Source organism: Larus michahellis, chromosome 1 (genome assembly GCF_964199755.1).
Source record: "Larus michahellis chromosome 1, bLarMic1.1, whole genome shotgun sequence".
Taxonomy (NCBI): Eukaryota; Metazoa; Chordata; class Aves; order Charadriiformes; family Laridae; genus Larus; species Larus michahellis.
In genome coordinates, this window is record NC_133896.1 from 205042977 (window position 1) to 205067032 (window position 24056).

The 24056-nt window shown below is 37.5% G+C and overlaps 1 protein-coding gene across 1 annotated transcript in view; it reads left to right on the forward strand.

The window, feature by feature from the left end:
- CWF19L2 (CWF19 like cell cycle control factor 2) overlaps positions 1-22992 on the forward strand; it is a 77211-nt gene extending 54219 nt beyond the window's left edge. The window contains exons 13-18 of the mRNA XM_074570351.1: positions 11649-11861; positions 12965-13081; positions 16787-16942; positions 18297-18377; positions 21278-21379; positions 22295-22992. Coding sequence (XP_074426452.1) covers positions 11649-11861; positions 12965-13081; positions 16787-16942; positions 18297-18377; positions 21278-21379; positions 22295-22435 — 810 coding nt within the window. The 3' untranslated portion in view covers positions 22436-22992. The remainder of the gene's footprint in view (positions 1-11648; positions 11862-12964; positions 13082-16786; positions 16943-18296; positions 18378-21277; positions 21380-22294) is intronic.
- The last annotated feature ends 1064 nt before the right edge of the window (positions 22993-24056 follow it).

The window sequence follows — 24056 nt, forward strand, 5'->3', positions numbered from 1 at the left end:
TTGGTTTTTGGTGGGGTTTTATTTTTTTTTTTTCAGTGAAGAAGGAAATTGTAGAACTCGCATTGTAGAGCATCTGATGTTGTGGAAGCCCTAAGTGCGAGTGGGAGGAAAAAAGATACAGCGGCTTTGTGAAGTACAGTTTCATTGGTAAATATTAAATAGGGAGCCTGAGATAGGCTTTTTGGCTCAGGATTTGCTCGGTGAAATGCTCGAGAGCTGCAAGTGTGTAGCTGAAGCATCAGTTCTATGTGCTTTTTTAATGCTTTTTCCCATACTTTTTAGCCATTGCTGGAGATTGATTTTTGCAACATAAAATGATCGCTCTGGGTTAGAGTGAGCAGCTGAGTTTAGTATGTTTCACTCTAAAAGCTTCTTCCTTTTTGGTATTTTTTTCGTTTGTTTTGTTTAAGGATAAAATTTCTTAGTAATGTTAGAATAATGTATTGTGTTTCCTGGTGTATGCAACTGCTTTATTTTAGTTTGGGAAAGCGCTGAAATTCCTACTGACTTCAGTAAGCATTGGGTCAGATGCTGTGTATGGTGTTTCTTTTTTGTTATGAGTCAAAGATGCACTGCATCACATTATTTTGTTAGAACAAGCTTCTTGAATGAATAGCTGGCTCTTTACTAATATTTTAAGATTGAGCCATATGATTTATTTACTAGCTAAGTGTGCTGGAGCATGTGCTCCAAATAGATGGTTTTGTCAGTTACTGTTCCAGATGAGGTTGTTCTCTTTTGGCTTTAAAAGGAATCTGTTGCAATAGATTTTTAGTTGTCCAAATCTTAATTCATGGTACTGAAAGTCCTCCAGTGCCATGCAATGTCACATTTAGGTTTTGAAAGTATTTTTGTTTGGCTTTCATAAAAAGAGGCATCATAGATGCCAGTTCTTCTTCTCCATTAAAATCTGAAATGGTAGTTTCTGTACAGGTGATTTCCAGCTCTTTGTTAGCACAAAATGTGATGGTCTTCCCCAGATGGTGATTGTTTCTTGATCCTAAATTAAGAAGCTGTCTCCTAGGCTTCCTGAGTTTTCCATGTCTTTAGGTAGAAGGCATTCTTGTTCACAGCATTGCAAGATCAGTGTTAGTGCTGAAGTGTTGGCAGCAGTCTGAAAAATTTGGTTGTGATCACAGATATTCCAGATGGTTTCTTTATGTACTTTATAAACCTCTACTACAGAGAGTATCTGCATTATGATATGGGGGCTCAGTGAGACAATCTTCAAAAAAATCTCGTATCTCTCCTAAGTGGATTCGTTAAGGTATTTTTACGTCCATCAGGAAGTCTAGCAACCATATCTCTTGTCAATTTTAGTTTGATAACATAGTACACAAATCTGACACATACACATTACTTTCTCTTTGTGCCTTCATTTGAGAAGTGGAAAAAATATCCACAAAAATGAATCTGTCATCTTTCAGAAGAGCAGTGGGAGGAAACTGCTGAAAGTCTATACATGATATCCTACCTAGAATGGGAGAAGGGAGATCCTATCCCTTAAATTCTGTTGAATAATTTCGTTTTCTGAACTGTTTTTGTTGAGTGGTTGTTGTGATTTCTTGGGTGTGGCTGCTGGGATAGAAGTTATCCACTGCAGTCAAGGTAATTGCTTTTAAAGAATGAAATATAGGGTATATAGGGTATAAACAACCTTTCTTTAAAGATCTCTATTGCACAATTGCTTCTCATTACGGTGTTGTTTTTGCTTCCATAAGTTCTAATGTCAAATCTGATGCCAACATAAGTTGCGGGAAAATGGATGTTTGAGGGGTAGCTCATCCTTAGGTTCAGTTGGATGCCTCTTTTTGTCTGAACGGAAATCAAACGAACATTTGTTTGAATTACCAAAAAGCAATTTGGTTATTTGTTTTAATCTGTGGCATTTGTTAGTTGTCTTAGAATTGCTGGCTGCTCAGCCAAGTAAAAAGAAAAGTTAGGCTACAAACTTAAGGAGCTTCTGCTACCATGATATAGCCAAATGCATCTGACTTTTTTTTGTTTAGACCTTCTTATCTTTAGAGCTGTCTGTCTGTCTATCTCTCTATCAATCAGATTATTTTTCCATATTGTCTGTATCTTGTTCAGTGCAGTGCATGTTTGGTGTCTGGCAGCAAGGTGGCTCTCCAGTCCTTACAGCTCTTTGGTTATAGTCTGTGGTCAGCCTTATTGCCACCTTTAACCCGATGTGAATTTACTGCTGTGAACTGAGGAGGCTAAACCCTCCCTGTCTTCATCACCTCAGTCTTGGGCAGCGTGTTTGCTCCTGCTCCCACGATGTTTTGGACCAGCCAGCAGTGTAATTCCCCATCCAGCTGTGGCTGTGGTCAGCTGTGGTTACCGCTAAGCATGTAGACTACAGCACTATTATTTCCTTCATGGATTTTCCCAGGGCTTTTACTGCTTTCCCAGACTATGCCAAAAAGAAAATTCCAGCCTCATGGCTGTTGAGGATAGAGGAAGTGGGCACCACTCTCACGAATGGGGATGGAAGGAGAAAGACACACCAGTATATTTTCTGGTTTTTGCACAGCTGAATGCTGAGCTGCCTGCTCCACATGAGTATTACTTTCCTGCTATTTAGTTTTTTAATGGTATTTCAAATGATATACAGCCTAGTTGTTATGCGTCTCTGAAGATAATCACATAATTGCATTTTTGTAAAGGGAGATGAGGATGTTGAAATAGAAAGATATCATTCATAAAAGGATTTACTTTCTTAAGTGAGACTTGTAAGAATTGTCAGTACATATACCCAAAATCTCTATCCATGAGATCTCTGTCTAATGCCATTGGCAAATGAAGGTCTGTATGACATTATCTCATGCCTGACTCCCACCTCAGAGTCACAGACTTAATATCTGTGATGGTCAAGCCATACTTGTCCTTACAAGTCTTTTTCCCACCTGTAGAGTTTCTTTTTCTCAAGAGCTCCATGAGATCAAATAGAGGAAATATGCCATCTCCTTGCCATTTGCTTGCCTGTTGAGCCTATGTTTTAAATTTAGATGAAAAGCAAATTCTGTTTTATCATGCTTCTTTTGCCCATTCTTCTTTTTCTAGCTATGGTTCCAATATAAACCTGTTGTGCTTGAGGATCTTATCTCCTGTTACTTTTTGGCTTCTGTTCACAGCAGGTTGATGCGGACGTCAGTTGTCTCAAGCAGTTTTAAATACAGCCTCTCCCACAGCCATCCCATGCATCAAAAAGTGTCAAATATTTAATTTTCAGTGGTGGAAAAGCTTTTTTTAAACAAAAATTAAAACCACAACACTAATCTTCATAGAATCATACATTCATAGAATACCAGGTTGGAAGGGACCTCAGGGATCATCTGGTCCAACCTTTATCTTTTTGATACATGGAAAAAAGCAGTTCTTAAAGTCTGTTTCTTTCATGTTTCAGTGTTATGCCTAAAGAAAAAAAAAACCAAACTGTTTGAAGTTACTGTTTTCTTTCTACAGCTTGTAAAGCAGGTTGCATCCTCACTGCTACAGAAGCATGACTATAGGATACGAAAACATCAACAAAACATTTGAAAACTGATTTTTGTTTTTCCCCTGCCAGTTTTAGAGTACAAAATGAATGTGAAGTCTTAGGTTTTCGCTCCTGAGAGCTTTAAGTAGCGTGTCTGTAGTTCCTTCTGTCCTTGACTGTTCTAGGAAGTTCAGTTTTCCCAAATTCATGCTGTTAAGACTTATGTAATCCTTTCAGTTATGTCAATAGATGCTTGTGGGTGTATAGAGGCTGATTTCTAGAACATTACCTCAATAGTAATTACCTTCTATTTGTACGCATGATTTCTAAGTCCTTTTTTAATTTTTGATTACATTTTACTGAAAGAAAGTGAGGAAGATTAATTTGTATTGTTCTTCACACCATTTAAATTTTGGCCATAAACTCATTTTATTTAAAAAACCTCTACAGTAATCCTAAGCAATAAAAAATTACAGAACTATATTAATAATGCTGACCTTCATTTATGGATTTAGTAAAGAGGTATGCTGGTATTATAGGTTTGCAAAAAGGGAATTTGCCTTTCTTTGGTTCTGAAGTCTGTAAAATGGAAAATTGCTTTCAGCCTTATCAGTTTTACTTGCTGTGCCAACCTGCCTGTTGCACAGCTTTGCATTTTCATCACCATAAACCACAATAATAGTCTAGAAACATTTTAAAAGGTAAAGTGAAAAATGCAGACTGTTGCTGCTGCTACTATTATGTAATGAAGCTTTTTCTTCTCTTTTTTTCACATGGTGAATCCATTCAGCACAGTATTTAATAGACACGATAAAACTCTAAAAAAGCTCTGGTGCACTGTTGCTTTTTACATTTACTTAACGCATGTGCATGGTTTGCTGTAAAAAAATTAATATGAAAACCCAAGAGAAAATAATTTCAAACACCTTGTTCTGCGTTACGCTACATTTCAGTTCAATGCACTAAACAACTTTCTGTGTATATTGTGTAGACACAAAGGCAAAGCTGTTCCTGCATGTGGAAACAAATCAAGAGCAGTGACAGCTGGATTCAGAAAGAAAACCTGGGAAAAGAAGAAACTGTTAGATGCAGTTGCTATGAAATGACTGCATAAGCATTTGGCGATTTTCCTGAATTATGTTAAAATTAGAAGATATGTTGCAAATGAAGACTTGTGCAGGACAGTCTTTTCTAGGCATTTAAGTTACATCCAGGGATAACTCTAAGGTTAAATGCTAATTGCACTTTTAATAGCAGCATTCAGTGGTGAAGGTATTTTGTTTGGCTTACATTTAATTTCATTGTCTTGCATATAAAGTTTTCTCTGTCCTAATAACTAATTATAGCAAAACCTATAGTTTTCATTTCAAATAACTGAAGCCAGAAGGAGTGCGGTGCCTAACCATTGAGCAGTACTCTACTCTTTGTTTATTTTTGGCTTCTGCTGCTCCAAGGTAGCCCTGGACTACCCTGCTCATCAGCAGGATTCATAATATTTTCCTGTCAGAAACATAGGCCTTAAAAGCACTCTGTGCGTTAATATATTAAAATCCTTTAATACTATGTGTTTAAAATCTTACTTATTTCACTGTGATGATAGGTTTGGGGAATGCCTATATGCTGAATTATATGTTGAACTAAACCTACAAATTCAGATGTCTGGGGTCGTAGGGAGACAGGAGTTTTAATAAAATTAACATCATAAAATTCTGCCTTGGTTTGGCTTGAGTAAACACTATTTGAGATCAGAAAGTCTGTTTTCTGGGGTGACTCTGGTGTAAACAATAAGTGCTAAATGCTTAATGAATTTAAATGTGAGGAGATGCATTCATATGTCACTCAGGTTTATATTCTAAAATAATAGTTTATTCTTCTTTATTGCAGCTTCCCAAAATATACTATGAGTACAACATTCCACAAATATTAACTCTGTCATTTAAAGTTGAAGACGTCAGTGTTGCCATGACAATTTAAAACCAAACTGATATGTTTTATACAATCTATAGACTTTTTTCCACAAATTTTCCAAGCAGATGCACTTTTATTAGCTTATATGGAAGCAACTTTAACTATGATTGCGTTAGTGAGAAAACAGGAAAAGCAGTTCAATAGTTGCATATAAAATAGAACAAGAAAATAAGCAGAAAATACGTGTACAACAAAGCTGAAAATAACCCCCACTAGAAAGACGCAGGTATATTTTTATCACCATAACTGCATATAATGGAATTTCCTGTTTCATCCCCAAATTTCAGAGGAAATTTGAAGAGGGGGAAAAAAGTGTACTTGGGGTGTTGTGTAGGAATAATCCCCGATGATTAGGAGCTCTGTCTCTTGAGGTTTCCTTTTGGTATCACAACGATACTAAATTTTTCGTAGGGCTTTCTTTCCAAAGGGCGCACCCCAAGAGCAAGTAATAGCAGCGGAGGGAGAGATAAGGGACGCAGCATGCAGCGCGCTTCAGATGGAGCGTGTAGGCAGCCATCAGTGTATAAGACTCCAGGGGTTTTACTGTAGCAATAAGAAAATCAGAATCACTTTAAAATTAAGCTATGAGATACAGTTCCATCATTCTGAACGCTTGGAGCGTACCTGACACAGACCGACAAGCGTTACCTTTGGAGGTAGCCCCGTGCCAAGGTGCGTAATGGCTTCAGTAATGTAAAAAATGAAAAAAGACAGGAATTATTTTATGAAAAGAATGTTATATAACCAAATTATTCGTGTAATATATTCATATTATTCATGCTAATTATAATGTTAATGATTTCTTCAGCAAATACAACATTGTAATTTTCCCCTCTCTCAAATCATTCTCATTTCTGCATAGTCAGATGCCGATCTCTTTCTGAACTCCTGTGCTGAATGGTTAACCAGCTCTCTCCCTGTTTTGCGTTTTCGCCACATTTGCACACATTAGATCTATCCAAATGAGTGCCCTATGGATGATTTTTATCTGCTCCTGAAAGCTTGGATGCCTTCCCTGACTGCTGTTTAAATGTTTGTGTATTACAGGCCTTTCTTGGCCAGGGCAAGCAAAACTGTGATGCCGTCCCTGTTGGCTAAACCAAAACTGCATCCTAGTTGTTCAAAACAGATCCCTCGTCAGATGGATGGTAGAAATGTCGCGGTTGTACAATTACACCAGGTGTCGAGGCATGTCGTTTTGCCTGGTGCTAAGAGTCCTAAAGCTGCCTGTGTATTCTCTGGTTAACTGGTGCTTGCCAAAAGGGAATGAAAAGTTGGAAAACAGAGAGCACGTACGAAGGAAGAATGTGTCAGATGAGCCCAGAGCAAAAAAGTGAAATGGGAAAGAGAAGGCAAGGGACTGTGGAGGTGATCTGTCTTATGAGAACATCAGTTTAGGTTAGCTCTTGGTTTTGACCAGTGTCTGGTACAAACAAGAACTTCAGGTGCATTGTCTTTACAAATGTCTGAATTTCTTCTATTAACTTTGGGCAGTTCAGTGGTGGTTTTTTAGGACATCCCAACTTAAACACGATATACGAAGGGTGACTACCTGCTTCTTTCTGATCGCTGGGCGGCACCTGAAGTAGAGTGAGCACAGCATCCAGCACGGGGAGGAACTAAGCACACAACTTCCAGCACGCATTGACTTTCACATTTAACAGGTGTGATGCTTCAGCTGGTGCAGAACAGCAGCTTTCCAGTGAATCTAATACATCAGCATAGTTCCTTCTTTGGATTTGTACTAGTTCTGTCTTTTGTATGGAAGAAGATATGTATGAAAGAAATCAGTTTTTAAGTGATTACTTGCTTTCCTTCTGGCAGTTTGGAGAACACTCTCTTCTTGTGCTTTCAATTCCCCTTTAACTTGTTTGGAGAGATTTTGTTATAGTGAAATAATGCAATTGGCAGAACACACTGGGCACCTTCTTGTAAAAGAGTATAAATTTTTTGAAAGAGAATTTCCATGTTTTTCCCAAATAACTTTTCAAAAAGGCCAATATTTAGAGTAGCAGTAGCTCTAGTCAGCCATGGTAGCAGCTACATTTTATTTTATTTCAGTTCTGACACATTGATATTTGGCACTTGTAGGATTCAAAAGATGATGATATTTAAGAAATTATGCCCTTAGAAAAATATGTATATTTTTTCCCTTACTACTGACAAAGAGTGTGTCAGTCATGTTCATTGCTGCTATTCCAATATTGCAGACTAAGCATCTTTAGTGGGTTTTTGCTTGTTTTTAAGGCAGAAAATATTGCTGAGTGGAATTTCCCACTTATATCATATTTTATTTCAGTAGGAACATACAGTTCTTGCTGGATCATATTTTTGCCTGTTTTTAGGTTTCTGTACTTCCTGAACTGTTCTGAGGTATGTTGGAAGGACACTGTGGCAGTACAGGAGCTGCAAAGAAATTCTTACTCCTTTCCTGACTGTTGTTTTTGGAGGTGACAGTGTATTCCGTTTTAACACTCTTTTAAAGTCACCTAAAGGATGAGATAAAATGGCAAGAAATGAAGATTCAGGGATAGGGTGACCATCTGTGACTTGGTCTCTCTGTCTCAGAACTGGAATATAATTGGATTGTGCATTGGTGTGCTAGACTTAAGACTTGAATAAAGGTCTCATAAACTTCTCCTTAAAGGTGTGAAAAAGGGGGAAAAAATACCTCCTCATTTTTCCGCTTTGTCCTTGTCTGTTTTTCTTCAGCAAGGGAAGCGTGTGGTACTTGAAGAGCATCCAGTTGGACATGAATTATTAATTACTAGGCTTTTTTATTGCACAAGCAGATTAAAATGTTTAAAGTAACGTTTTTCTTATACTCTGCTTGTTTCAAGCACTTGTTTAATGTCTTTGAAGCTGGGGTATTGGTTTCTTGAACTGCTTTGCATTCGTTATTACCTTTTGTTATTTGTTAGCACTGCAATGGGATCTGTAATTTTGTTGCTGGTAGAGGCTCTGTGGTAGAGGTAATCTGAACCTGATCTGTGAATACTCCTTATCTAAACATCCCTTTACTGTGGTTTCTCTCCCCAAAATGTTGCATTGCTACCTACCTTTTCTTGTTCCTTACTTCTCCAAAGTAACCGTATGTTTATTTTACTTCCTTCCTCAATGTGCTTCATCTAATTCTGTTGACCAACATATATTATATCTTAAACCAGAAGTGCAATGTTGTCTGGCTCCCATGGCCTCTAGCTGCATGAAGAACTCTTCTGCGCATCTTTTTATTTCCAGGAAAAATCCAAAATTTAGTTTAAGATTCCCCACTGACTTACTGTAGCCTGATGCATAGACCTTGGGCGGGATCCAGGCTGCACGAGGAGCTTACCTTGAATGCATGTAGTCTGTTCAGTAATATCAGAAGTGAAGATATTATTTCATCTTTTCTACTGTTTCCCTTCACTTTGAGGACTTTTAATTTTGAATCCTGAAACAGTACTGTTGGATTTCCTGGAAGCACTAGGAGAACTCTGGTGCAACTGGGGAATCTTTCTCACCATTTTGTTGTGTGACTCCAACTTTCGCCAGTGGCTATTTGTTGGTTTGTTTTTTCCTTTTCCATTTTGTGTGTGTGTGTGTTGCATTTGTAGCTTGTTTTTCTAAGTCTCCTGACTTAGAAAAGATGACTTGACTCCACTTAAGGTCATCTATTAGACTTCATGTTGCATCAGACCTACTGCTAGGTTTCAGTCATTGAATTATGAATATTTTTTTCATATTGTGTCGAACATGATGCAGAAAAGTATAAATCCTGAAGAACAGCAACATAATTTCTTTTTGGTCTTACTGAATTACCTTTTGAAATACACTGATCTTCTGTTGGTCGTGACACTAACAGGAGAAACCAAATCTGTCTTTAGGCAGCACGTACTTCTTTAAAGTTTACTGCTTTTTAGTTGAGCATTCTCTTTTGGGTCCCAGGTATCTTATTGTATATAGCGCTTTATCCACTGTTGAAGAAAGATGTCATCCAGCCCATTTAATAAGATTAATATTTATTTCATCACTAGACAAAATTCTTGACTTGTGTTCCTGTGACATAAGGGACCTTTATAAAAGGATCTGTAGAGTGTTTTTAAGGTGTTTCGAAAAGTGCTACTATTTAAAAGAGGTCATAGATAACCAGGAATTTCCATGACTACTTCTAAGTGGAACCAAAGCAAAATAGTAATGGTATTCTGTGCTGCATGTGGTATTCCTGATATCTGAGGTGTTTCGATTTCAGTTCTTCCTTTTCTTTGTAGTCAGCCAGGTGTATTGTTTCATGTTTATTTCCATTCTCATGGTACTTTTGTTAATAACAAAACAAAAAGTACTGCTTATTGGTGTTTCTTCTGTTGAAGCTCCAGTTTTACCTTTCTTATGCTTGTATGACAATGATTTTTGACACCCAAACCACTAAATATTTTTTTCTATGGCTCAGGAATCTCCCTTTTGTTTTAAATATAGATTACAGCATGTTAGTAAAACAGAACAAGAAGAGAGTTGAGCTATTGAACTGTTCATTTTAGTCTGCAGTGGCTTCCAGTAGGAAACGCACATCAGCGGTTAAATGTATTACAGCTAAATAAAGTAATATTAAGGAGGCTGCTCCTCAGTTGTTTGGTAATGAAGTACTGAGCATATACTAAATAAGCTACCGGTCTGTGTTAGAGAATTGCAACGTTCAGGAAAAGCAAAAGTTCTTGTCTGTGTTTTTCGGGGGGAAGTTGGTTATCTACACTACAAAATAAAGTCTTAAATTCTTTTCACGTCAGGTTATCTACACAAACTACACGTGGGATATTTGGGTGATTTTTTTCTTATTTGGAGACTATGTTTCAATTATGACAGCACGCCTTCAAAATGCCTGCAGCTGACATTAGTCCTTTGCTATGGCTACCCCAGTCAGTGTCCTAAAATACAAGGATTTGTTGTGATGACACTTCTACCATTTCCTTAGCAATTCTTGGAGCAAAACTACTCATACATAAATCTGCCAAGACTCTGAAGGACCAGCACCTCCAATATCAAGAAATGTGTATAGTGTACTGTGTTGTGGGTTTTTTTTTTTTTCTCCCTGTCATTTTGATAAGGAGATTACTGAAACTGTTCAAGGTAAAATTACAGTCAAGTATAGCATAAAAATATCGCAGCACTGGGATTTAATTTAAAGAGAAAAACTTGAAAGAATTCTTTTGAATTCTTTTTACATTTGCTTTAGCTATACGCGTTGAATATTTATGGTATTAATGGCACGTAATTTGAAGTCGTGTAGAGCAGCCAAAGCAGAAAATGGAGAAGTACTTTCCTAAATCCTTAAAAAAGTTAATCTTTACAATCAAGACACCATGGAATTTGTTTGTCATCAAAATAATAAAAGATTGATAAAGCCTAGTACTAAATATATATAAGTGTTCTGCCTCTGTCCCTCCCAAATACCGCCTAGGTGAGACATATCCAGTTTGTGTGTGTTTCCACCAATAAGGCCCTGTAAGATACCACTGACCCTGAGGCATAACAAATCTAGTATTTTCAGAGTTTCCTTTTAAATATGGCTTATTTAATTAAAATGTAGCAATTAGCAAAGAAAAAACCTGTGGATCATTCAACCTTGTTTCTGGTAAAGTGCTAGTTGTATTCGTTATCCACGTCTCTCAAGAAAGACTAAATATTGAAGACAAAGACTGTTTTCTTCACAAAATGGCTTACTACTGTTCACTTGGTAGAAATAACTCTTAGCATGTTTTCCCAGAATATGAGTATGAGGTACAGAGTCATGGTCTAGTTATTTCACAAGAGATGATTTAATGGATAGCGATAGTCATAATAGGAGAGGAGGAGGAGGGGGAAGACTGAAATAAAACATACGGTTATATATGATTTAAAAAATTGTGCATCTGTTTAAAGCTGAAGTTATGTCAAGATAATATTGAAATACCTAGCACTTAACTCGAGATGGAATATGGTAATATACTCTTCTCACTGCTGTGACACATCTATATTTTAATACCTATGCTGTCTGGGAGTGTGTGTGTGTGACTGCTCTCTGGAGATGTACCTGATGATTGTGTGTGTTGCGATGCCATATGGAAGGAAGCAATGCTACCGCTTACGTACTTTAGGCTTTTCTCAATAAAGGATAAAACAAAGAGCTAAGCATTTTTTTTTTTTTTGCTTATATACACACAATTTTTTCTGTGTGTCTTTTCAGTTTATGGAAAAAACTGACAGAGAGTACTACACTCTGGATGACATGTTTGTTTCCAAAGCAGCCAAAAGAGCGCGCAGTGGGGAAGAGGAAGAAATACAAAGAAGAAAAGCAATACGTGAGCACCAGCAGCTTGCTGCACGCATGGAAAAGTGCCCATACTGCTTTGATAGCAGTGAACTTTCTAAACATCTTATTATTGCAATTGGCACCAAGGTAAGAAAATAGCAATTTAACACAAATGCAAAAATAAAAAAGAAGTAAAGGAAGGCAGTGTTAATGTTAGAGTGCCTACGATTAAGAACGGAATTGCTTCTATGAAATGATTTATTGTTCTGCATCTTATTTTCTTTGCCCTTCCAATTGATTTCACAAATTCCTCAAGGGTGAGGGAGAAAAAGATCTAAATCTGTTGTGAATTATAAAGCTTTGATATCAGAAATTCGGCCTTGTGGATTTCTGGAAGACAGGAGCCGTAATGAAAGATCTGAGTGCAGAGATTAGACTGTAGGTGGATTTGTGGAAGACTAAATCACACTGCCCTGGAGGAAATTTGAACTGGTGAAGAAATGTATCTCAATCATTTCAAAGAAGATTAAGTGGAGAATTCAATTTTTAAGCCTAAAATCCTTTCAAACATACAAAAGTTTTGTCTGGGGAAACTTCTTGTTTCTGTAATGCTTTTAAAAATTGCATAAATGTTTGTATTTATAACATATGAAATGCTTCAGTATTGGCTTTGTCGTCTTTCTTTCTCCAAAATTTTTCTTAATTATTGATGTTTGTCATTTGATTTGAAACTTTTTATAGGCCAAGGAATTAAATGCATAGATATGTATTATGGTACGTCACACTTATTTTTTTATATATATGTATATATATAAAAAAAATGCATACAGATATGTATTTATGTGTGTATATATATATGTATATCTAATAGATAAATATACAGATATATCTGTATCTGTATGCATTTATATATTGTATTTCATGAAAAATGCATACAGTTATATATAACTATATAAAAAAATGTATTCTAATGGACTGAACAATGTGATTTCGTAATAGGATACTGGTTGGTCTATTAAGGCTGATATTACTGCCATGTTGGTGGTCTGGATACTACTAGCTCATTGGAGCTACTGATAGATAATGGGACCTTTTTAAAAACACTAAAATTACCAATACCCTGCTGTAATTAGAAGGTAACGGCTTCTTTTGGTTTGAATTTTAGCAAATGATATGTTTCTTAGCCTTAGCAATGGGAACGTTTTTAACGCTAGAAAAATAGGCACTCAGTTTTTCTTTGCTTTTTATAGGTATACTTGTCTCTACCAAGCTACCAGTCCCTTACTGAAGGTCACTGCCTGATAGCCCCTCTACAGCACCACACTGCAGCCACTCTTTTGGATGAAGAGATCTGGGAAGAAATCCAGGTCAGCTGAGAAGCTGTCTCATGTTCTAACATTTTTGTAAAATAATGTTGTTCTGTGTAACAACACACTTCTTAGAAGTACCTGTTTCCCTAGTTTCCAGCCTGGCAGCTCTTTTCTAATTCCACTAAGGGGTAGAATATTCTCATGCGATGGATGAAAATTAGTGGTCAAAAAATTGAAAAAGGGAGATGCAGGGTAAACACTGAAGAGAAGTTCTCATTTATAAACACTAGCAAAAGTGGCCTGGAATGCTGCAGAACCTCTGTTGTTGGAGGTCTTTGAAACGATGTTAGAGGAACATCTCTTGGGGAGGATGTAGGTACAGCTGATCCCTTACAGAAAGTGGAATAACTGTCTTGGCAGTTTAGATTCCCTTGGGAGCGCTGGGGATCGTCAGGGCAGAAAGATCACTTAAAACGAAGCACAAGCTGAAGATACGTTGTTTACATATCTTCAGGTTGTTGAAGATAATCTGGATTCTGGGGGGATGTCAATTGAGAGAGAACGATCTCCTTCAAGTCAGTGAGGTCCCTGTTAGAATCCAATTTCCTACTTTTTTGAAAAGAATCATTACAATAAAGCGCCAAGCACGATGGGTCATGTTTTCCAACTCTTATGAAGACATTTTGAAGTTTTTTGAGTTCTGTTTTCTTTGGAAAAGGAAAATCAAGGGAGGAATGTAACAAGATTCTGACTAAGAGATTAACAGTGATTGGTCTTCCCGCTCCGCCGTCAGGATTACTACGAGGAAACCAACTTGGAACCCCTTATATCAAAATACTGGATACTATTTCAGACTAGAGAAAGTCTTCATCGCTTGCAGTTGATTAGATTTAAAAGCATGTTAGTTCATGAGTTTGAAATGGTTTAAGTAATGTTGATGGTGCCTCAAGCCTGGCAAATGAATTCTCTGACTTTCCAAATTTGCTCCCCACATTGATTCTCATGGCTGACGTAATTTTCGTACAATGTTTCATAGTAAATTATGCTCCTCCCGAGCAATATGTGGAAGGAGTTCCTTTGTATATGACAGAAATGCCCACTTGAGTTCAATAAGAAGCAAGTAAGTGCAACAAATAGGGATCAGGAAGAACAACAGAGCATGGGGAAAAGTGATAAATATGTTTATTCAATATCTTCTATTTATCCTAACCTCTTTTAATTAAATAGATGACAATTTTTCCAAATTTGTATGAGAACGAAAATAAGATAAAGAAAAGAAGCAAATGCAGTTCCTGTATTCAATGCTAGTCTTTTCCTTCCTAGAAAAGGCAACTGGTTGGTAAAACTGTTATCCATTGACCCTGTGAATACATTCATAGGCAGTTTAAACATTTCCTTGCAACAAATTACTTTGGGAGGTGAGTGGCACAGATATTTTTTTTTTTTTCCAGCTTCTATGTAATTCAGTAGGAGGAAGTCTTGAAAATTTTAGCAAGAGTATAAGCATACATTTACTCAGTGGCTAAACTAAACTCTGATGCCAGAGCCATATTTTATATTGCTGTAGGGGGAAAAAAAATTTATCACACTTTTAAATATTCATAAAATGTTGTATCGAGCACATGTTTTAGGTAACTATTTTTGCTGGGATATTTATATTAAGATATGTTGGAGTAAAGCAAGAAAGGTTCTTTTATACTGTATGCCTTTAGGCACTTGAATTTAACAGATTGTCATATGTTAAATGTCCAAGTCATATGAGGAGAGGCTGAGGGAGCTGGGTATGTTTAGCTTGGAGAAGAGGAGGCTGAGGGGAGACCTCATTGCCCTCTACAATTACCTGAAAGGAGGTTGGAGAGAGGTGGGTGTTGGCCTCTTCTCCCAGGTAAATAATGACAGGACGAGAGGAAATGGTCTGACGTTGAGGCAGGGGAGGTTTAGATTAGATATTAGGAAGAATTACTTTGCTGAAAGAGTGGTCAGGCACTGGAACAGCCTGCCCAGGGAGGTGGTTGAGTCACCATCCCTAGAGGTGTTTAAGAAACGTCTAGATGTGTCACTTCAGGGCATGCTCTAGTGGCAGAGATTGTAGGTTGTTGGGTTTTTTTTGGTGTGTGTGTTGTTTTTTTTTTTTTTTGCGTGTGCATGGTTGGACTCAATGATCTCAAAGGTCCTTTCCAACCATGAAGATTCTATGATTCTATGATATTGTGTGTCTCGGACTGATGTTCTCACTTGCCAAAGTAAATATGCATGTAATTTTTTTAATATGAAAAGATATAAATTTTTACATGTTCTCTATTGCTTAAACCGTTACATGCATCAGTGTCGTGTGCATTCGAGCATAAGCCAAGTCCTCTTATTTGCTTTTATGAATGGTTTTGCCCTTTCCAGTGCTAATTATCCTTGATGTTTTGCTGCTCAGAATTTGGAGGAGAACTGCAATGTATTTAAAAACGAGAAATTGCAGTCTGGGAAACGCTAGCTAACACCTGCAGATATTCTGGGCTTTTCAGTGGGTTTGTATTTCACTTGATATTGCAGGGTAGCAACTGTAATAGTCCTTCCCAACATTTTGTTGGGAAATGGGCTGCTCCGCAGGGAAGGCAAAGCAGGGGTGGAAGGTGATGGGCAAGGCAGGTGGGGGAAACCACCTCACTGACAAGGCGCAGTCCCATGGTACCCAAGCCGGGAGAAGAGCAGGTCCCGTGATGGTAGACAGGGTCAGCCACAGCCCAGTGATGGCCAGACAGGTCTGCAGCGGTGTTAGGTTGAAGGTCAAGGCAGGGTCTAGATCAGGCAGGCACATGGCTGGGCACAGGTGTCCCTGAAACTTACCTCAAGCAAGGACCAAAAGTGTAGGCCTGAGCTTAATTGCAGCTCCTGAGTGAAGGGTGGGGCCAGGCCCTCACTTCTCACACCTCTTTTTTTTTTTCTTTTCTTTTTTTTCTTTTCCTTGGCTGTTTCCACTGTGTTTGATCCCAGCTTAGAGCTGCCCTGTGTCAGAGCTGCCCATCTGCATGGGCAGCCAGAGCTTCGTCAGGCAGGAAAGTCTGCAGAGCCTATTGAACGTGTGCAGGGCCCTGGTTGATGGTGGACCTAGCAAAATTATAAATTGAAATACACTTTGAATAGGTGCAGTACCTAATCTCTAACAGGAACTGGTACGTGTACATTGAGACCATATGTATTACAGTCTCACATTTGGTTAGCTTCTCTACAGGGAAGGTGGTGGTTATAGCCATGGCTTTCTTTTGAGACAATGTTAGTATTTTCCTTAAAGGTCAAGCGTGCCTAGTGGAAATGTCATTTTAAAAAAAAAACAACTGTGTAATTGGAAGGAATAGTGGAAGGATAATGATATCTGGTGTCAACACAAACCAAGACATTAACTTCTCAGAAATTGCAAGCTGGGGACCTACTGTTAAAGCCATGTTGTTCTATGGAGCATCAGTTATGGAGTTCAACATAGTTTTAATTTCTACTATAAAAATATGCACTATTTATTAAAACTGCAGCGCAGTGTTAATATAATGCATATTTCACAATTGTTTTCTAGACTTCCTGTGTTTGTATTGTAGGAAATATAGTTCATATTAAATTGTTGAATAATATGGAATCTTCCTAGTATGATTGCTGCTGTTACCCATTTTATTATGAGTTTATTATGAATAAATATGTTAGTGAAATAATGTAAAATATTATATCTGAAAGCATTGTAAAGTTAATCCAAATTATATGTTTGTTTTTTTCTTTAAACAGATGTTCCGAAATGCATTGGTGAAAATGTTTGAAGCTAAAGACTTGGACTGTGTGTTCCTAGAAACAAACATGAGTATGAAGAAAAGGTATCACATGGTATACGAATGCATTCCTCTTCCAAAAGAAGTAGGAGATATGGCTCCAATCTACTTTAAGGTACACAAAAATGTTTTTTCTCTAGGTCATTTGAATGTATTTATCATAATTCATCTATTTCTGGAAAACTTTTTTTGATATTCAAGTACGATTTTTGAAAAGATGGATTCTTTGATCCTACTTCTTGATCCATTCTTTGATCCTATTCCTTGATCTGAAAACAAGTCCTGTGAGGTAATTCTGTTTTTCAAGTAGTCAGTGGAAGAGCTGCATATCACTGCAGTTGCTTCAAGCCTGACTGCACTGAAAAAATGTAAAAAAGATGAGAGAAGATGAGTAGTTTCTTGAAGTGCTGCAAGAATTACAATACTTCTCACTTAAGTCCTGTAGTATAAACTTAAAACCCCATACACGTGCCTTGGCAAGCATAAAATGGGTAAATAATGTCCACTGTTTTAAGAAATACTGATGTATTATGTTTCATTCACATCTTATTTCAGTAGACCCAAATTTTACCTGTGTCTTAGGTTTATGATGAATGTTAGGCAGCATGATAGATATTTCTTCAATAGCTCTTCTGGTCTCTTTCCACTGACTCTGTAAGGAGAAACTTGTTGAAGCTTCTGCCTGGAACTGAGGCCTTTGGGATCATGATTTACCTTTTACAAGTGAATTATGTTATTTGTTCTTTGAAACAGTTTCTGGTTTTTGATGAAGTGTAACAATCAGTATGATGAACAGCAATGCAGTAACTTCTACCATATTTGATACTCTCCACCTGGTTGATTTCATTGCTATGCTTCAAGTGCTGGTAAAACTTGTGTTTTGTCTGAATACTAAAGAAAAGACAAAGTACAAGATTTAATGCAATGTCATTTGCATAAAACTTTCAGAATTGTCCACCGTTAAAACATAAAGCAAATGAAATTTAAAAGGTATGTGCATTCTGCTACCCTATACTCACTTCCATAGTATGACGGATACAGAGGCAGCTTAAAAGGTTTTTAAGCGCAGTCAGCCTTCTAAGCTGGATTCTCTTCTTAGGGTTTAAAAAAAGAAAAAAAAAAAAGGAAAAAATGCTAATCTAATGTAATGAATTCATAAGAGGTTTTGTATGAGCTTAGTAAAAAGAAAACGTGACCTTTTAGTTTAAACTTGTTAGAGATAATTTGTGTCAGGCAGAAGTTAAATTTAAAAAAAAATAAAAAGAGGAACTTAGTGAGTTTGAGGATATTATACGATGCCTTTATGAAGTGTGTATGTTCTGGAAATCAGAAAGATTACCAAAAATAAGGTTACTTTGTTAAGCAATAATTGGTACTTGCAGTGCAATGCACTTCACTACATTGAAAAGTTAGTTCTTTGCTTGTTCTATGAAGGACTGTTTTCACATTTAGATAAAATGATTTTACAGAAAGCTATAATGGAGTCTGATGAAGAGTGGTCCGTGAACAAGAAGTTAATTGATCTTTCTTCAAAAGATGTTCGGAAATCTGTAAGTAATGAAATGTATTGAACACAGAATTTCTCAGCAAATTCTTCTCATCTTTTTTTGTTATTAACTGTTTCAAAGAGAGAAGAAAGGGAACACAATTAGATTAGTGGCTCAGGAGATGGCATGGGCATGATGAGAACTAAAAGTCTGACTGAACTCCTAACTGACATTAGGGAAAAGATTCCCATTTATTTCAACAAAAGGTGGGCTGAGCTGCGAGCATTGGTTGAGAACAAAGCTGGCATTTTGAGGACATGTACCAGCATAATTTTCTTGATTAACTTTAATAATTAAGGTAGATCAAAGATTTGCAAATTACTTTCTTGGAAAAAATATGATGTGTCTTTTTTCATTGACCTATAACAGCCTTTTGTGTTGCTAAGCTTATGAAGCGTAAATATAAATAGCATTATAAATCTTTTTTTTTCTAAAACCAGGGAACGGTACACTGTCTAAACTGAAACATCTTTGTATATGCAAGTATTAAAGGAATAATGCTGAGGCTGTTAGGTTCAAAGATTGTTCCATCGTTTTAAAATTAAAGTGAAAGATGTGTGGTATATAGACTTTACCATAAGTAGATTACTGCTATGTAGTAACATTTAATTTCCAAAAGTATCTTTTAATAAACGTAGCACCTTTGCACTAAAAAAATCCTAGTTTAGGAGGAAGAGAAAATGGGTTTTAGTAATGAGACATGAAGCCTGATATGACAAAAAGAGAGAAATTAAATGCAGAAAAGTAGGGGCTTGGGTGGCTGTATCGCAGGAGAGGTTTTGTATGTTGTGATGACTCTTGAACTAAGCCAACAGTGGTAGCAAATATAGCAAAAAGACAATTTTTTTTCTGCTGCATAAGCTGAAAAGTCATATAAATGTAATGGGAGTCAGTTATGGGTCTCCTTATGGTGAGGCTTCACCTGGAAAATTTGGGTCTTGTTTTGCGCATCGCATTTTAAGAGAGTTGGAGGAGAGCAGAGGTTAGAAAACTTAACTAAAGAAAGTGCTTTAGTGGTTGTGCGGTCTAAGAAAGAAAAGACTGAAATGGGTGCAGTGGTGATGTGATGGTAGTTTTCTGTATATAGGAGATTGTTTCAAAGAATATAGTTGTTCTCTAGCACTATTGGGTACAGACAAGAAGGAAATAATTTAATTTTTAGCAAGGACCTAGGGAAGACTTAAAACTTAAGATGGATATAAATGGAAAACAAAATAGGTATGTTTTGGACATCATCTGCTCATTGGTGTTTCAGAACAGGGAAAGCCAACATCTGTCAGAAATAAATGAAGTATAATTTTCTTGACACATGGTAAGACATCAGGACACTCAATTTCTTTAAGAATCCTTCTTAGCCATACATTTTTGTGACTGTATTATATACCCATTTGAAGGTAGGCCAGATTAAGTCACAACACTTCTTTTAAATTAATAAAATGTATCTGAGTATAAATTGTTACACAGTTGTGTGATTTTAACATTATTTTAGGGTAAAAGAGATGTCTGTAGCCTTCAGGAAGGTATGAAAGTACAGTTTAGAAACCGAGCTGGGTTTTGGGAAGTTGGAGAGTTGTATTAAGAGATGGTGGTGCCTGGAAGGAGGGTCAGACATGGCTGAGACATCATCTAATGAGCAGATTGTGTGCAGAAATTGGGACTGTGGTGTCCAGAGGCAGAGCCTGAGCATCCAGCCCTTGCACAGCATCAAGGCCTTCTCCGCTGCTCCGTCCGCTCCCTGCAGTGAGGGACCTGGGGGTGGGCATCGGGCTGGGGGAGGACACAGCCAGGAGAGCTGACCCACCAGCAGACACTGATCAGCAATAGCCCAAACACTGCCGTCAACACTGCTTTAGTCACCAGTCTACAACACGGCACCATACAAGCTGCTGTGAATAAAATGAACTCCATCCCAGACAGACCCGATACATTGCTAGACACAAATAAGAAAAAGCTGACATTTTCCTTAAGGTGTCAGCCACCAACTCATTTTTTCCTTATATAACAATTTTTTAGTTCATTTAAAATGTTTTATGTTTCTTGCTGTGCTATACTGCCCCTCCAAATTAAATCTTAAGTATTTTTAGACTGAATTTTCAAGCAATATATGGAACATGCCTTGTGAAAATTGCAGTTATTTGGACTGTAGCAGAGGAAATACTTATGAATTTGAAGCTTTATAAGTCTTATCTATAGAGGAACATCCTCCACATTTAAAAGAGCAGAAAATAACTTGCTGCAGAAAACAGCAGAAATTACTTGAAATACTAGCAATTGAAATTACTAGCAATAAATGGATCTGCTTTCAAGGAACTTCTTGCTCTGCCAGACTGAAGGGTCTTTCCTTGTGGCAGGATAACCAGCGTCTCTTCTGTACGCTGAATGAATTATCAAATTACCTGATTCGGCAAGTTAATAATAATTTACAGTCATGTAGTGGGGATTTCTGGTAGTGTATTCTCCATAGAGATGTTTCCTCTTCCTCCGAGTATCAACATTTCCTCTGGGGAAGTATTTCCTGTTATCATACAACATTTCATCTTTAATAAATGCAACTTGCTGGTGATTATGTTAAAATTTCTACTCATCCCCTATAGTTTGGAGTTGTGGAGTCAGGAAGGCGTTTGCTCAGTGTGTGTGCTGCTGCCTGGTCCCTCCCTGTCTCTTACCTGGTGCTGTAGCGGTGTCTTCTGGAGGTCCTGCCACCCAGTCATCATCTTTTCAGTGTCTTTTTATCTAGTTGTGTGTTGTTCTTTCCTGTTACCTGTTCTCTGTAGCAATTTTATAACTTGGTCCGAGAGGTGGTTTAAAATAAAATGTGAAACCACTTTCAAATTCATTGAGGCAGGGTTAACTAAATGCCTACAGTCTGATAAACATCTAAAAATGTGGTTTTGTGTGTACAGGTTCCTAAAGGATTACCATACTTTTCTGTGGACTTTGGCCTTCAAGGAGGATTTGCTCATATCATTGAAGATCAACACAAGTTCCCTCATTACTTTGGAAAGGTATTGTCGTGTAAAAGATCAATTTACCAATTATACTCTGTTTTGTATAATTTAAGTAATTAAAACAGATGCTGCCAGATCAGTCACTTTGATGTACCTTATCCCAGTTTATTAGCTGGCTTTTCTTGGTGAGTCATTGTAACTTAGCCTGTTGAATAAAGGAGCTGTTGATTTCTTCACTGGCTGATACTCGGAATGAGATTCTGTATCCATGTTTCTTCTGAATTAATAGGAACTCTAGATACTTGACATATAATCTAGTAGATGGAAAACGCTTGCATCTATTTAAGAATAAGGAAAAAAAAAAGGGGGGTTCCATGGCCATAATATTTTCATATAGGTGCACTGGCTTCTGCTTGGATAAATCAGGGTGCATAGACACACAATCTCACAGACAACTCCTAGTATAATACGTATGTGGTTAAATTACTCCCTGTAGTATAGAGAGTATATATATATAGGAAGAGCCACAGTAAATCTTCCTCTCTTTATTATGTCACAGCAATCGCTTATTGAAAGAGTCAATATTGCAAAAACATTAAGAGTGATTGGGGAGAAATATAACTTACTTCAAGAAGAGTTAAGAGCAAAGTGCAAAGCTTTTTTTTCTGAACTTTTCTCTTTTTAGTCACAAATGTACTAATATATTAACAGTCTTGCAATGTTAGGATGTTTATGCAGTCCATTGCTAAGCTGTACTTAAAAGAATTTTGCCAAGGCGACCATCTAACAGCTACAGTTCTAATTTTTGAGTTGGTGTATTTTTCAGAATTTCCAGTTTTAATAAAAAGCACTTGAAGAAAGCAGTGACGAATAATCATTTGAAAATATCTATTTCTATATTCTATGGTAAAATAGTGTTAAGTAATGGTAATTTTGCACTTATCATGATCTCTCTTTGTTCTACTTGCAAAGGAAATCATTGGTGGCATGCTGGACTTGGAACCGCGGCTCTGGAGAAAAGGAATCAGGCAGAATTTTGAGGATCAGAGGAAGAAGGTGCTGCAGTTTGCACAGTGGTGGAAGCCATATGACTTTACCAAAAAGAAAGAATGAGTACATCCCTGCAGTCAAGGACTATATAAGCCATAAATTACATTAAAGGATATTTCATATGTTAAGAATAACACCAACGTGTTAAGTATTGCTAATATATTTTAAAACCAAGGATATTGTTTAATTGCTCGTTACCTGTTTCTGGTTTAGATGCTGTGGGTCGCGTGAACCTGAAAGCCTGACAGACCAGAAGTGTACAGTGTTTTTAGTTTTTAATTTTTCAGCTGAGCCAAAAGAATAATACCCATGTCCCTGTTGGTATTCTTCAAAATAAATGTTCTGCTTTTGGAGTTTTTGATAATCTTTGAGGCAACTGATAATTTCTCTTTTTATGTAGCATAACGGTGCTTAGTTATCACAGTGACTTTTTGTAGAAAATGGTGTAAATTTTAAGAATGTTTTGATTAACACAAATACATTGTTGCAAAAAGACACTGTACAGAAAATTATTTTCTGATTTTGAATCTTTTTGTTCTTTAAGTTGAGGTCGTTGCAGTAATACAAATGCTCAGGTATGGTGTGACTGATAAATTTGCTGCTGCCCCCTTGCGCAAGAATTTTCTGTACTTTCTTTCAATATGAAGTAGTATTTTCAAGCTGACCTGGTGCACAAAGGATGATGAGACATTTTGGTGGCAAATGACAACTTTAATGGTAGCAGTTACTTACGATGACAATAAAAAACCAAAAAAGAAATAGAGAGGAGCGGTGAAGAACCTTAAGGAAAAACACTCTCCAATGGCCAGAGAAGAAACAAATCGCCACAGAGATCTCCCCAGGTGACTCTTCTCCCCGGCATCCCCGCTGGTGTGGCAGGCAGTCCACTATAACACTGTTCTAATATTAACTACAGAGTTTTTGTTGAGACCTGCTCAAACTCCCTGCCGGTTGTTCCCGCTTGCGATGCTGTTAGCGCTGATTGGAGCACGCTGTGATCAGGGGTGAGAGTTGCCCGTTAATTGATTGTTCAGCTTTGTGTACGGATGTCACTGGGAAATGCCTGACTGCTATTTAAAGGACTACTGTCTGCTGGGTTATTCACTAGGTTTTGTTTTTTCTTTTGTGTAAAGGTTGCAAAATGAGGAAGCGTGAGGGGGGAAAAAAGGGTGATTCTCTCACCAGGGTCAATCACTTTCTGTGGGAAACCTGACATAGCAGGCTCGGGCTTTGCGGGTGCGGAGCTGGGGGCACAGGGCAAGGACAGAGGGTCAAGGATGGAAACATTGCCACAGCATCCTCCCAGTGGTTAAGGGAGAGGGTGCAAACTTGCAAACAGAAGACTGCAGCGCTACAGGGAAAGGCTGGGAGTGGCAAGCGGAGGCCCTTAGCACAGCAGAGGTTAAGGCATCGTGCAAGTGTCTCAACGTCCTTCCTGCTCTTTTCCTCCTGAACCGTTGCCCTGTACAGCTCTGCTACCTGTTGTGAACTGCTCAGATTAAGAAAAGGATCACTAAATATTACAGGGTTGAGTAAGTGTTCATTTTGAGTCCCTTGGTGGTGTTTTGCGACTTTCCTCAAGAGCTAGTACTTTTTTTTTTTTTTTGTTGGCAAGGTAGTCTGGTAGGGGTAAATATCTACTGTGTTGTGAGTTATTTTCGTAGTATCTTTGTAAATCTGTGTC